The 14745-nt window shown below is 43.6% G+C and overlaps 1 protein-coding gene across 1 annotated transcript in view; it reads left to right on the top strand.

Moving 5' to 3' along the window:
• The first annotated feature begins 100 nt into the window (after window positions 1-100).
• LOC102462772 (cilia- and flagella-associated protein 337-like) overlaps window positions 101-14745 on the top strand; it is a 74621-nt gene continuing 59976 nt past the window's right edge. The window contains exons 1-7 of the mRNA XM_075929869.1: window positions 101-215; window positions 502-757; window positions 3575-3695; window positions 5835-5950; window positions 7338-7384; window positions 12365-12553; window positions 14523-14611. Coding sequence (XP_075785984.1) covers window positions 7373-7384; window positions 12365-12553; window positions 14523-14611 — 290 coding nt within the window. The 5' untranslated portion in view covers window positions 101-215; window positions 502-757; window positions 3575-3695; window positions 5835-5950; window positions 7338-7372. The remainder of the gene's footprint in view (window positions 216-501; window positions 758-3574; window positions 3696-5834; window positions 5951-7337; window positions 7385-12364; window positions 12554-14522; window positions 14612-14745) is intronic.

The raw sequence follows: 14745 nt of genomic DNA, 5'->3' as shown, positions 1-14745 counted from the left end.
GCAGTGGCCTGGTTACTCATGCCTCGAAAAAAATAAATGGGGGATTGTTGCGCATGTGCAGCATGCCATGCAGCCCCCCCCCCCCCCCCATACCGGGGCGGTCTGGCCCCCTCTGCAGGCTGCTGCTGGAAATGCAGCGAAGAACGTTTAATAGGATACAGCCACTCTGCCTTGCCCTTCAGTATTTATTAGAGGGGCTTGGTGAACTTGACCTGGTAAGTTTAGATCTTAATTCATTCAGATCCGAATCTGAACTCCCCCAGAGATAGGGAGTAAAAGAGGAGATCATATCCTTGATTCTAATGTGGACCTTTTCCCCTAGCTCAGAGGCTAAATTACTGTAATTACTATTGCAGAGCTGGTCCCTGGCTGTGCAATGAACTTCTCAAAGAAACTAAGAACTATCCTGAACTCAGTATTGCCCCTCAACAATTAATTGTAAGCCATGGGCCTTTGGAGCCTACAAGGAGCAGATCTCCCAGCTAATGTGTATTCCTACAGTTTTCAGGGCTGCTCAGTGTGTAGCAACAGGAGCATCATATGATGGAGAAGTAAAAGGAGCTGAAGCTTATGTGTTAAAATGTATATGTGTACCTTGTCAGACCCTACTGTCGCCACTCATGGAAAAGTGGCTGCCAAGTCCTGACTCTTGTTCACATATTGAGAAATACAGACCCCAGACTGAGGGCTACCAACCCTGAAGCAAGTGGAGTCTGGGGAAGTGCTCCTAGTCCCAGGACGCTGTGGGAAGAGTCAAGTAAGTTTTGCTTCTTGCAAAGGCTAAACTAATCCTATACTATTTTCACTGTGATATTATCACTTATACGAGTGGTGTAACAATAGAACATATTGTTCTGCTTCTGCATACTAAGGATGTTAAGGAACAGGTATTTAGCTAATCGTGTAGTCGATACAATTTGTATTGACTACACAATTAGTTGACAAGTGGAGGCGTTCTACAGAGCCACAGTGGGAGTAGCTCTGGGCTTCCTCTGGCTCTGGGACCATTGTTGCTCTGCATTTTAAGTGTAGTAAAAGCAGCCAGGCCAGATCTAGTGGCTTGGCGGGCTAGATACATCCTGCAGGCCATATTTTGCAAACATACCTAATTCAATGTTAATGAAGGGATTTGTGTGCTGTAAGCAGTGCTTAAAGTAGATTAAAGCAGAAGAGAGTGCTCTCATCACATCTGTGAAGCAGGAGAGGGGAGCTATGTGAGAGCTGATTACCCAGCCAGGGACAAGAGGAGATTGGAAATTCCCATCTGTTCTTCATTTAGCAGAAGAGAAGAGATGAGCTGCACTTCCTTCCACTCCCATTACTTCACACACCCCGAGGAAAAATTATGTTGCTACTATAATATTATTGTATGGCCAAACCAGTAGCAACTTTCTGGCTAGGAATCACCCCAGCCTTCTCACAATTGTATTACAGTTCTATATTATTATTAAGATATCATTTCACTTAAAGCAGTAGATTTTTGATAGTCTCTTGAATGGTTCTTTAAGATAGGCCTTACTATATTCACATTTCTGTAACTCCTTCCCTCAAAGATATCAACATTGCACACACACTATTTAATCACAATTCTCCTGAGAAACAATATATAATCTCATTCCTATTTTACATGTGGAAATACTGAGACACAGAAAAGTTAAGTTACTCTGTCTAGGTCTCATAAGATGTCTTTATTGCTTTCAGCATAAAAGGAAATTCTTGAACAATCAAACTGACCAATGGTTCTTAAGATAATTTTTGTTTATAATCTGGCTGTAAAGCTAATTTAGTTTTATATTTCTTTGCTTAAAGCTCAAGGTCGCTTCTTAGATCATAGCGTAACTTAACATAACATGTATTTTAGAGGTGTCTATCTCTGTGTCTGATTGCGAGTTTGTTCAAGAACTTCTAAACTGTAAGTGTTAGGGACACCAAATTTGGTATACAGCTTCCTCTTCTCCTAACTTAAAGCAAGGTTAGGGTTTGGTGTGCTAGAGATCCAGAAGCCTGGGGAAAAGGACAGTTTTCCATAAAACGCAAAGGGAGGAGCTGCTGTTCTGAGGGACACAGAATGAGAGCGGCCACTGCGGGCAACGAGCTCAGAGGGGAGAGCTATCCCATGAGTGTCCATGGCAGCAGCCATACCACCAAGGACAGGGGTGGGCAATAATTTTTTCAGGGGGACCACATCACAAATTTTGATAGGCAGTTGTGGGCTGGCTCTGCCCCTGAATGGGCAGGGCCTTACGCAGAAGAGGTGGGCCTCAGGTGGAAAGCGACAGTTTCCTGAAGGCCCCACGCACCCCTGGTGGGGGAGGAGACGTTGTGTGCTCCCTTGCTCCCAGGCCAATTAGGATCTGAGGGTGAGGAAGAGTATGAAGTCATTGTGGTGGCTCCCCCTAGATGCCATGCGCCCCTAGTAGGGGAGGAAGTCACAAGCCACTTTGAATAGTGAATGACTTCACGCGCTCACCTGTCCTCGGGTATGGATTGGTCTGGGGGCGGGGGAGTGCCAGGGTGGGCTGTGGACCAGATCAAATGGCTTGGCAGGCTGGATCTGGCCCACAGGCTGTATCTTGCCCACCCCTGACCAAGAGAGTGGCCAGCAGGACTGGAGCTCTATCATTTTGCCTGCCACCAGAAAAGATAAGTGGGGCCCTCCCTGGGAGTCAGCCCCTGTCAGCCATCCCTACCTGGGAGAGAGACCCCCAACCCAGGAGGGGCTGAGCAGAAGGAGAGAGTCTGCCACAGGAAGGACCAGAGGGAGAGAGAGAGCACCTTCTGCCCCGGGCCAGGGGGGAAGGAGAGAGCCCCCTCTTGGGCCAGGCCAGGAGGGAGAGAAAGAGCTTCCCGTCTTCTGGGAGTGGCCAGAGGGCATGGAGAGAACCCCTCCTGCCCCGGGGTGGCCTAAGGGGAAGGAAGGGAGCTCCCCTGTCCCGGGAGTGGCCAGGGGGAGAGAGATACCCCCACTGGCTCCAGGGGAACAAGCCAGCTGGCAAGGTGCACTACCCCATGCTGAAGTCAGGGTGAAGTCAGCAGCCACTGCTACCTCTTGCCCTGAACCCCTCCTCACACCCTTCCCTCACTCTCATACCCTCCTACATCCCCAGCCTCCTGCCCTGAGGTCCCCACATCCCCAAGGCCCTGCCCTGCCCTGACTCCTGTACTGCCCACACCGCCAGCCCCCTTCTCTGAAGGACACTGGCAATGCCAGTTAAGTCATATAATAGTACATGATTATAATATATAAGAAAATAGGAAGGTGAGTGGAAAGCTAGGGGAAATATAGCATAGACCTTTGGATACGATATGCTTTGTGTAATAATTTTATTTAAAAAATAGCTGACTAATAACTAATACTATCATGGCAGGCTACATGTGACTGTTATAGGCCATTTACATAGATTAAAACAAAGGATTTGTGAATGGCGCTTTTCTGATGAATGGGAGGGGTACTACCCTTTTCTGGATATCCCAGCCATGCAGTAATTGAATTGCCTGCAGGAAAGCAGGAAGTGTTGGCAGGAAGCCAGATGAGCCAATAAAAACTGAAGGTGTGATTTTTAATTGGAAGCAGGACCTTTCATTGTGTCAGCCGAGGAGAGCTGGACAGATATGAATTAAGTCCGGAAGCAAAGCCTGGAGAATCCAGTGACATCCATGCTTAGGGAAGGACTAAACCTTGGAACAACTGATATGTGAGTAAATCAGTGAATGTAAAACACGATCAGGTTATTTTTTTTATGTTTGGGTTTATTGGACTTCTTTGTGCTGAACCCATATATTATGCCCTACTTCCCCCCCACCCCTCCATACACTGTAACTTTTAAATTGAATCCCAGGGAAGCAATGTGCTGTTCTTTTAATCTTTTTTCAGTTGCTCTGTAACATCTAGCAACCAAGTAATGTTTTACCAAGCATGTTTGCTTTGTTTTATTAATAGAAATCACCTGTTTAAGTCCTGGATGTGATTCCTGTGTCCTAGAAGACAGGAGGCTCCGTGTGCATGTTCTTAAGACTGCAAGATCAGTTATTATGGGATTTACATTTTTTTTTCTAAGCTGCCTCCAGAGGGAGGGTTAAAGAGCTTGAGAGTACCCCACGGGTAGAAATTCCCAAATGTGTCTTCCTTGTTTTTTTGCATTTGGATGGTGGCAGCAATGCAGCTTACCATCCAAGGTGGGGGAATCTGTGATCTTGGGGAGATTTTAAACAGACAAGTCTTTAGTGACAGGGTATTTCAAAGACTCTTTTGAGCTCCCACCTTCTGCGCGCAAAGTGCCATAGTGTGGAACAGTTTTGACAGCCTTAATATCAGTACGTTCTCAAGCAGGCTTCAAATATGCAGTTTCTAAGTGGACTCTTTTGTTCCATCTTCTCATTAACCTGAAAAGACAAGAAACAGGTCAGCCATTGATCAGTTTTGGAAAAAGAGCCATGTTATTTTGCATTGGTGCATAATCTGAAAAAAGGCAGTGGCATCTCATCTGATCTTATATGGGAGATATGATTAAAAATGCTCTGATCTGAGTTTTGTTGCTCTGTCCGCTGGCTTCTATATTCATTCATAGATAATTTCATATTATCCTTCTGTATTGTTGAGTACATCTACACAGCCTATAACAGCGAATCTCAGAAGCTCAACCCATCCCTCAGCTTTGGATCCTGAGCCTCAGTGTCAGTATAGCTATTTAGCATTGTAATGCAAGCCCCAGTCTGTTACCTCGTCTCTGTGACTTGCTGCTGCTGCTTACTGTATAGATGTATCTGTTGCATGTATTTTAGTGTTTTAGGCTGAAAGCAACTTGAGGCTGTTTGACCAGGGCTAGAGCTCTGAATCCAGAGTTGGAGCTTCCTGGCTGCTGCCAGGGCTGGAGCTGCACAGCTGGGGCTGGAGCTGCGTGGCAGCTGCCAGCCCCCTGCTATCACCCAGCTGCTGAGGCCTGATCTCCCTGCTGTACTGCTCTCCCTCCCTCCTCCCCCACACGAGGCTCCCGTCTGAGTTGCCTCCCCCTCCCTCACCCCACTCCCACCGCACTCCTACCCCACGGATAGTCCTTCTTATTCCTTGGCTGTGTGGTCCAGGAACATCTGTGGTCCTGCTGAATGACAGATGTTGCCAGTCCTGATTAAGGGAGGTACAAAACGTCAGATACTACACATGTGTCTTAGCACACAGAACACCTTGTTATATTGATGGATTTTACATAGGAAACAACATTTACACAACACTACACAATGGCACTAGTGAAGTGGTTGGCCATCAGCCACTGAATTCAAGTTTACAAATGTTATCTGGTGGCATTCGTTATTATATAACTTTCCATGTGTCCTGGCAAGAAGGCTGGTGGTATTGTGCAGTTTCTCACTTTTTTTATGTAAGTGTGTTTTATTTCTAGTTCATTATTTCTCACTAGTTTTGCCTGACACAGACAAGATTTTTCAGCATTTTTAACTTTTACAGAACCTAACAATGTGCATAATGAAAATATTCTCCGCAGTTACACTGCCCAGTGAGGGGCATGGTAGCATTGAATATTCCTTACATGGAAGAGAATTTATCAAACATTCTAATGGAAAAATGGCAAGTCAAAAACTAGTGTAACTCAAGGGTTGAATGTGGCCCATTGCCTCTGTAGAGCAAATTATTTAAATAATACAGGTCTTGCTAAAAATTAACCATAACATGTGTATTGTCAAGGACACCTGAAGCCAGAAGCCAGATTCTCATTTGTTGTAAAATGTCGTAGCTTCACTGATTTCACTTTGCTTGGGTTGAAGATCTGGCCCACTGAGTAAACTAAACAGGCTTCTTGTTTGGCTTATTGTCTCCATAGCAACTTCAACTCTACTAAAGTCTTTTGAATGGAGTCATTCTGCTGAGTGAACATATTGTAGAATCTTTACAAAGGGGAATGGTCGATGCTAATGCAACGGGCACAGTAGTCATACAGTAAGTACTTTAGACTTTACAAAAACATTTATATTTTAAGATTTCATTCCTGATTTTTGGAACAGGAGTTTAAAAAAATGCTTCCTAGAAAAAAAACTAAGACTAGTTAGTGGCATGCCAAAGTATGTCTGAGAGCGAACTGTTACAGTCAATTTGCTACAGTATATGAAAAATGAGCTACTTAGGAACTGATATTTAAACTCAAGTAAAATTTATTTTCAATTTAGGTTTTATTTGATTACTGTACATTGACAGTGAGTCTTTTACAAAAGTTAACAATGTCAAAAGGTTTGGGTTAGCATGGTATTTCATAAATTTTACAAGAAAGACTTAAATGGAGAATCAGGAAATCTAATCTGTCAGTTACTGGATTTCTTAATAGTTTTTTTTTAATTATGGGAAACCCCCGAGATGCGACTGCCCGAGCTGCGACCCCCTGCACTTATAACCATTTTTGTAAGTGCAGGAGGGGCCAAAAACCCCTGACTTATGTCCTTGGCCCACATTTACAACAGCGCACGATGCCTATTGTAAATGAGGGTTTGAGTTATGATGCCCCCGACTTGCAACGTGTCCCCAGATACCGATCGCGTCACAAGTCGGGGACCACCTGCATATGGTTGCTTATAATTTTCAACAATATTCAATATACTGCAGTATTCTTGCTCACATTTTTTAATGAAGAAATAGAATTTTAAATTATTTGAAACAGTAAAGCTTTATAAAAAATAGAGTACTTTTAGGCAATAGTTGATTGGTGGTGTTAAATTATACAACATTTTAACAATGTATTCCAGGCTCCTGAATAAATATTTTATAAGTTTGCATTACTATGTTAGGCTGTCAAGTTTCAGAGGGGTAGACGTGTTAGTCTGGATCTGTAAAAGTGACAAGGAGTCCTGTGGCACCTTATAGACTAACAGATGTATTGGAGCATAAGCTTTCGTGGGGAAAGACCCACTTTGTCAAATGCATGTGAGGCTGGTGAGAGTTGCTGCTATCAAGGGCCTGTCAGAAGGGAATTCTGAACATTGACTCGATATGCGGACTTGCGTTAGGCCAGCATTTTCAAATGAGGCTGTTGAGTTGGTGTGTAAACCATGATTTTCAAAGGTTCTGAGCATCACGCATTCCACTTGAAATTGGTGAGAAATAGGTGCTTAGTACATCTGAAAACCATGCCCAAGCTTTGTAAAATTGGACACCCAAAAAATTAAGGGCCCCAAAACTAGTGGCCACTTTTTGAAAATGTCGCCAGTAATCTGTTTGTTTCCTCGTCCGTGAAAAGAGGATAATACCTACCACTTCCTTGGGGAATTGGGAAGATGTGTGAATTGTTTTATTACATTATGTAGCATTATTATAAGGCTGTCTTTATTGCTTTCAGAGTAAAAGGAAATTCTTGAACAATCAAACTGGTCAATGGCTCTTAAGGTAATTTTTGTTTATAATCTGGATGTAATGCTAATTTAGTTTTATATTTCTTTGCTTAAAGCTCAGGCTCACTTCTTGGATGTTTTCATAACATGAACTCCATGGGTGCTAGTGCTACTAGACAACTGTTAGTTTAATATTTACTTTTCTCTTAAGTCCTATCAGGATTCCTCCTGGAAAAATTGTACTTCCTTCTCTGAAATCCATAATCTGGGTTCTTTGCCAACATGGTACGATTGCTAAAAATGCCCTTGGGATCTGCATATAGGACAGAGTGAGCCTCTTTCCACGTCATCCAATTGCAGCTATAGTTAGCTGAGAAGCTTAAACTAGAACCCCCTCTATACACTGGAGGCTTTTGACACAGAGTTTATCCTGAAGGGCCCAGGCCACAACTCTTTCCTCTCCCATTGGTTTGAAATAGTCAGATCAGTGGAATTTCCAGGCACACTGCAAGGTTTATGTTTTTACCCAGGATTTTGGGGAGCGAAAGGGGCACTAAGAGCTATTATAGACTTAACAAAATTAATGTTAGAAAGGACCGTTATGATCTAGACTGGTCTCTGACCTAACATGGGTCATAGAATTTCACTCTCTGATTCCTGCATCAAGACAATGTCTGGTTAAGCTAGAGCAGTGATGGGGAACCTTTTTGGGTCATGGGCTGCTTACTCACAGAAAACTCAGTCAAGGACTGCACACCAGAGAGAAGCAACCTCCCCTTCCCCCCAATCAACCCTCACTGTCGTGGCCCCCAATTAAGAAGGAGAAGGCACTCCCCACATTCCTCTTGCACACCAGAGTCTAGGGGGGCCCAGGCGGATCCACTCAAGTCAGCCCCCAGGCCTGAGGTTCCCTACCCCTGAATTAGAGCATATAATTCAGCAGATATCCCAGCCTGATTTAAACACTTGAAGAGAATCTATCATGTTCTTCGATGTTCCAAAGGTTACATTACCCTCACCATTAAAAAGTTACAGCTTAATTCTTGCCTGAATTTATCTAGCTTCAGCTACTAACCATTGGATCAGATTAAACCTTTTTCTGTGAGTTTAAATAGCCTTCCACTGTCAGTTTTTCTCCCTATGTAAGTACTTAGAATCTTCTCTTTTGTATCTCTTTGCAAGGCAGGTTATCCAGACTTCAGATTGTTCCTATAGCTCTGAAATTTTCCATACTTGTCAACATCCTTTTTATAGTATAGAATTCCAGTTATGATCTCACTAATGCTGGTATACAGAGGTAAAAACAAGTATTCGATATTCTTTGGGGTGTATGTCTATAGACTAGGGATGTTATAGTGAAGTCAATTAACTGATTAACCAATAAACAAAAGCTTATAAATTAATGCTATAGACTACATGCATTTCCCTCCACCCTCCCTTGCCAGTAAATTTTTTAGCAAGCTGGCCAGCAGCACAGCTCAGTCCCAGATTGTGCCAAGTCCAGCTTGTGCTACTGCTCCTGCAGCTCTGCATTTCGAGTGTATTAGGAGCTGGGCAGGCAGGCAGCCTGGTTCAGTCCTGGCTTGCGCCGGATCTGGGACCTACCCCTGCTGCAGTTCTGCATTTAAAGTGTATTCGTAGCCAGGCGGGCAGGAAGCCCGGTTCAGTTCCAACTTGCACTAGGTCTGGGAGCTCTGAGCGCCCCTGTACAGGGGCTGCTGCCACCCCACGCTGTTGCCTCTGATACAGAGGCAGCAGCGTGGAGAGGCAGGGGGCTCCTTGGAAGTGGGGCCGGAGCTCACTGTCTGCCAGCCTCACCCACAGGGACTATAGAATAGTCTAGTAACCGATAAGAATTCATGAGGTTAATCTACTATTCAATTAACTGATATTTAACATCCCTACTATAGACACATTTGGTGTCTAAGACATACCATTGCTCTGAAAACACATTATCCTTGCTGATCCAAAGTCCTTTTCTGAGTCACGGATTTTCAAAATACAGTCCTTTATCTTATAGCCATGATTTACACTCCTGGTTTCTAGTTGTATAATCCTGCATTTGGCTCTGTTAAAATGCATATTCATCAAATGAATCCAGTCTATCTCTAGAGCTGACCTGTCCTGATTATGACTTACACCTCTTCCAATTTGTGTCATTTGCAGGTTTTTACTAGTAAAGCTTTTGTATTTTCATCCAGATAATTAATAAAGATATTGAACAACATTGGTCCAGGAACAGATCCATAGGGAGAGCCTCACAAGAAATGATTCCCCGTTAAAAGTTATTTTGAGATTATCTGTTAGATAGTTTTAAAACAATTTGATAAGTGCTACATTTATGTTTTGTAGTCTGTATTTTGTAATGTTTTATTCAGAATATCATGTGGTACTGTGCCCAAGGCTTTACAGACATCTAAGATTACATCAACGTGGTTAAACCATAAAAAAATCAGGTTTGTGTGACACAAACTATTTTCTATAAAATCATGTTTACTGGTATTAATTATGCTGCCATTCTTTAATTATTCTATCACCCTTGCAACTTTTACCTTGATTTTTGCCTTGGATCAGTGTCAGCCTATAGTTATCCAGGTCATCCATTTGACTTTAAAAAATATTGGTTCAACATTATTTTTTTCCAGTTCTCTGGAATGTGTCTGGTTTGCCTAGTTTATTAAATACCAGCATGAATGGCTAAATATGTAATGTGGTAGCATCACCTCTATAGCACACCCTTGCATCAGAGTGTGGCTGTGCTGTGGCCTGCCTCAGTGAGCTCACTGTAACAGCCTGATCAAGAAGAAAACAAACAAGTTACAGTACTAGCTCTATCTTTAATAATGCCTTCTGAAAGGGGCACTTGTACAGTAGTTTAAAGGTACTTGCCACAAAGCTCAGATAAAAGTTTAAAAGTCCCAAAACAAAAGTCTCTGGGTTGCAGCTGCAGCTTATCTGAAGTCTCAGATTTCTCCACTGCAAGAAGTGCTTTGAAAGTCTTTCCTCTGTTTGGTCAGGATCTTTCCCAGGCCTGCCTGACTGGAGAGTAGCAATAATCCTTTCTCTCTTTGGCTTTTGAAGTGCCATTTCTGGCTCCTATAAGCTCTCTGGGAAATCCCCTCACTTCTGCCTCATGAGCCTCTCCCACTGAGCTCTCTTAAGCCTTTCAGTGGGCCCAGCTATTATTTAATTGCTTTCTAGCTACTTTAGGCAGTTAGCTGTGCAGAGATGGAGCTGGGTTGGCTCATTTCCTTCAGCAGAGCCTGTCACAGTTAGCCTGGGTATCTGATTCCTTTAGGGTCAGCCTCATGACACTTGCCTAGATTGCTTCTCTACTAATCTATGTGGGCCTGACATGGGAGTGTTGGGGAATAGATCTGATTGTTATCGCTAGTTGGGTACTTATTTTCTGTTTCATGTGAACAGTGGGTTATTTTGTTTGTTACTGTACTCGTGCCCTCTATAGGTGCTTTCTTTTCCTTTTTAGTTATAAATCTTAAATCTATGTTCTTAGCACAAACACAGTGTTTTCCCTGGGAAACAAGCACATGTCTTACAAAGTTGGAGTAAGTGCAACTCCTTGCTCTGGAACTTGAGTAAGGTTATCTAAAGACTGACTGCTTATTTCCTCTAAACCATCCTTAAATTTGGGCAAATACCAAGATATGTGTTCCATGTTGTCTTATTTACCAGGCAGAGGTAAAATATATTTTAGTTTGGTAAGAGGATTTGGAGTGGTGAAATCCTGGACTCTTTCTTATGGTAATGACAGTTTTTCCAGAAACTGTTCCTATTCTATAAAAACCGCCCCTGTGACATAACCTGGATTTCTGATTCCTACAATGCATTGTGGGAACAAGTGACATAAAAGATCAAAGAAGGCTAGGGGTTTTTTTTTTTTTTTTTTTTGTCCCATTTAGTAAAATATTAAAGGGATAGCAGGTGTGATACCCTATGTTTAGATTGGGGTACATTAATCCACACTAGCTGCCCTTCACTTCCCCACACAAGACCCGAACAAATTGAAGGGTGAGAGATGAAATCATCAGGTCACCCACAGAAAAACTAAAAAGGTGTGTTTGCCTGTCTGCTGTCCCTTGAAGTGGACTCACATAGAAGATTCACTGACACTGGGCAAATTTCTCATATATTCAATGTTTATTGTGCATTTTTAAAAAAATCTTCAGGACTTAACTTTATGTCAGTTTCAAAGACACTGGCAGTAACATGCTCAATTCCAGGGAGTTTAGGAAGTAGAATCACACAACATTCACCTCTTGCAGCTGAATGAAGTGCTGTATATGAGAGCACTGAAGGGCTCTTATCTGGTCCTTTTTGGCACTGTAACTTGCTATTTCAAATCTGAAAATTAGTTCTCAATAGAATTGCATTCATATCTGCATGAGACTGTTTTGACAACACAAATGAGTGAGCTAACTAGCTTTATGCTTATGCCGTGAGCAGATTTTATGAATGTTAGGATATGTCTACACTTGCAGCCTAATTCGAACTAAGGCTGCAAATGTAGGCATTCGGAATTGCAAATCAAGCCTGGGATTTAAATATCCCGTGCTTGATTTGTATGTTCCCGGCTGGTTGCCATTTTTTGAAACTTACAAGCCCGAACTAACTGCCCACGTTTACACGCGGAAGGGAAACGGGCATTCGAAATAAAGCCTTATTCCGAACTACCTGTTAAACCTCGTTGCAGGAGGAATAACAGGTAGTTCGGCTTGATTTGCAATTCCGAATGCCTACATTTGCAACCTTAGTTTGAATTAGGCTGCAAGTGTAGACATACCCTTATGAATTACCTTATGTGTTAGGAAAAAAACAAAGAAACTGGACCCAATTCTGAGAAATTCCCATTAACTTCAACATGAACTGGATTAAAACCTCTTTTACAAGTTTTAGTTTTAGGTTTTTTTGTAAGTATGAAACTATATATTTAAAGAGAGTCTCAGAGAATGTGTAATCTGGTGTATCTTTATTGAATGTTATTTGTTTTCACATGTAACTTGATTGCCTTGTGAAGGAAAAGCACCAACCAAGGACCAAGCAAATATCATTTCACCTCCCACCCACAGTGTCAGAGATACCACACAGAGAATCCCTCCTTTACATCTCTCCTACACCGGATAATAACATCATAGGTGTTGGGCAGGATGGATTGGTTTCCATCTGGACCAGAAACTTAAAACTGAAGAAGAGTCGGCTTATACTTGTGAGTTTTCTTTAAATGGCTTTCCTTTTTAAATAGGATATAGCTGGTGATGCCTCAGAATCTTCACTCTCTGACCCTAGAAATGAGGCATTTCTACATGGAACATCACATTTCAATTTCAGAATTTGCATCTGGTATTGGAGGAGAAACCTCATGCTTGTTGATGAAAAAATTAGTTTTTACTGCCAGTAAAGTCCCATTAATTGGTGATTGGTACAATCTGGTAGATGAGCTGTTTTGATGGTGGTTTCATTTCAAACTCTTGAATGTACTTGGTAGATTTTTGCAATTCATGCGGTGTGTTAATACTACATCCCATATATTTTACTATATATTTGAGAGAGTTTGTGTCTCTGTCTGTTTGTGTCCATCCGCCCATCTGTAAGTCCTTTTGTTCAAGAACTCCTCCTAAATAGTAAGAGCTAGGATCATCAAATTTGGTAAGCAGCTTCCTCTTATCTTAACTTAAAGCAAGGTCAGTGTTTGGTTGTACCAAGACAATGGGATGTGCATGGAATGTGATTGTTCTCATCAAATGGAAAGGGAGGGGTGTGATAGCAGGGACAGTTGTACTCACAAATGATCATGGGGAGTGGGGGGGAGGAGCAAACACAGGGGACAGTTATACCTTGAATGACCACAGGGGGCAGCAAGAGCTGATCAGCCAGTATAGCCCCATTGCTCTGGGCCAGCCCCAGGTAGCAGCTGCCACCCAGCCAGTATGACCCCTGCTACCCCAGACTGGCCCCAGGAAGCAACTGCCACAGGCTGGTCTCAGGAGAAGCTGGCGGATGGCTTGCACACCTCTCTGACCAAGGTTCCCTCTAAGCTGTGGTAGCATGCCCCTGTAGCTGTTTAATGAGCCCCATCCAGCCAGGGGCTCAGGGCTCCACCATGGTGCTGCCTGGCTGAGGGAGGGGCATTTCTCCCTCAGCTACAGCAATGGTTCACTCTGGCTGGGCGAGACTCACTGCTCTGTCCCCAGCCAGGCAGCTCTGTGTGCGGAGCCCTGAGCTCCTGGATCGGTGGGATTTATTAAATAGCCGCAACCCCGCCATAGGCTGATCCCAGGTGGGTGCCCCCACTCCCTGCCATAAGCCCCCCCCATCTCCTTCCCTGAGTTTTCCCCACACCTTCCAACCCCTTGCTCTAACTCCTGCACGCCATCCCGTGCCCGGAGTCCCTCCTCACCCCAACCCTGACTCTTGCACACTCCCAGTCTCCTGCCCTGACGCCTGCATCCCATTCCAAGGGGCGGTGCTACGGGACCAACCTGGTAGCAACCCAGCTGCTCTGCCCCAAGCGTCCACGAGTCAGCTGCTGCTGAAACTGACCAGCACCTGATTCCAGGAAGCCCAGGGCAGAGCAGCTCTGCCCCCAGCTTCCTGCAGTCAGCTGCTGATCAGTTTCAGCAGCAGCTGACTTGGGGATGCCTGGGGCAGAGCAGCTGGGTTGCTACCAGGTTGGTTCTGCAGCCCCGAGTGGCAACACTACGGGCCCAACCCGGCAGCACCCCAGCTGCTCTGCCCCCAGCTTCCCCAATTCAGCTGCTGGTCATTTTCAGCAGCGGCTGAATCGGGGAAGCCGGGGGCAGAGCAGCTCCAATTGTCCAGCAGCGAGAGTACTTCTGGGTTCCTGATGGTGCCGGACCATCAGGAATGCCGGAGCATTGGATGCCGGACCAATGGAGTTTTACTGTATGAGCACCACTAATAGAAACACAAACCTGCCTGTGGGTGCTCCGCTAATGAGCTGGGTGGCATTTGAATCTCTCCTGAGCAGCTGCACAGGTGCTCAGCTTACGGGGAAAACTGGCTGTATCTGAATTCTTGTTCAAATTAGCATATTTTTCTGTATTTTTCAGCATTCAAATAATTGCATTTATCCATATATTGAATCTATGCACTTCGGTTTTTTAGTGTATGTTCACCTTACGGTAAGTTCTGGGCAATTTCCTTTTGTCCTGCAGGATGAAAACAAAGTATTAAACAGAAAACTGAAATGGATTTTAGATTCAACTTTAATGCCTCAGTACAATAAGTTGATTATAGGAACCTGGTGAGTAGCCCTTTGCTGGACTTCTGAATATTAATGAAACGCTCCCATTTGAACAGTGCTTTGGATTTCAAAAAATACAGTTTCTTAAATATGGATGAGTGTTCTCTTTTAAAAGATGAATGGGTCAGAAAAAC

Source organism: Pelodiscus sinensis, chromosome 5 (assembly GCF_049634645.1).
Source record: "Pelodiscus sinensis isolate JC-2024 chromosome 5, ASM4963464v1, whole genome shotgun sequence".
Lineage (NCBI taxonomy): Eukaryota > Metazoa > Chordata > Testudines > Trionychidae > Pelodiscus > Pelodiscus sinensis.
Note: the sequence above shows the minus strand (reverse complement) of the source record. Positions and strands in the feature narration are given on the sequence as shown.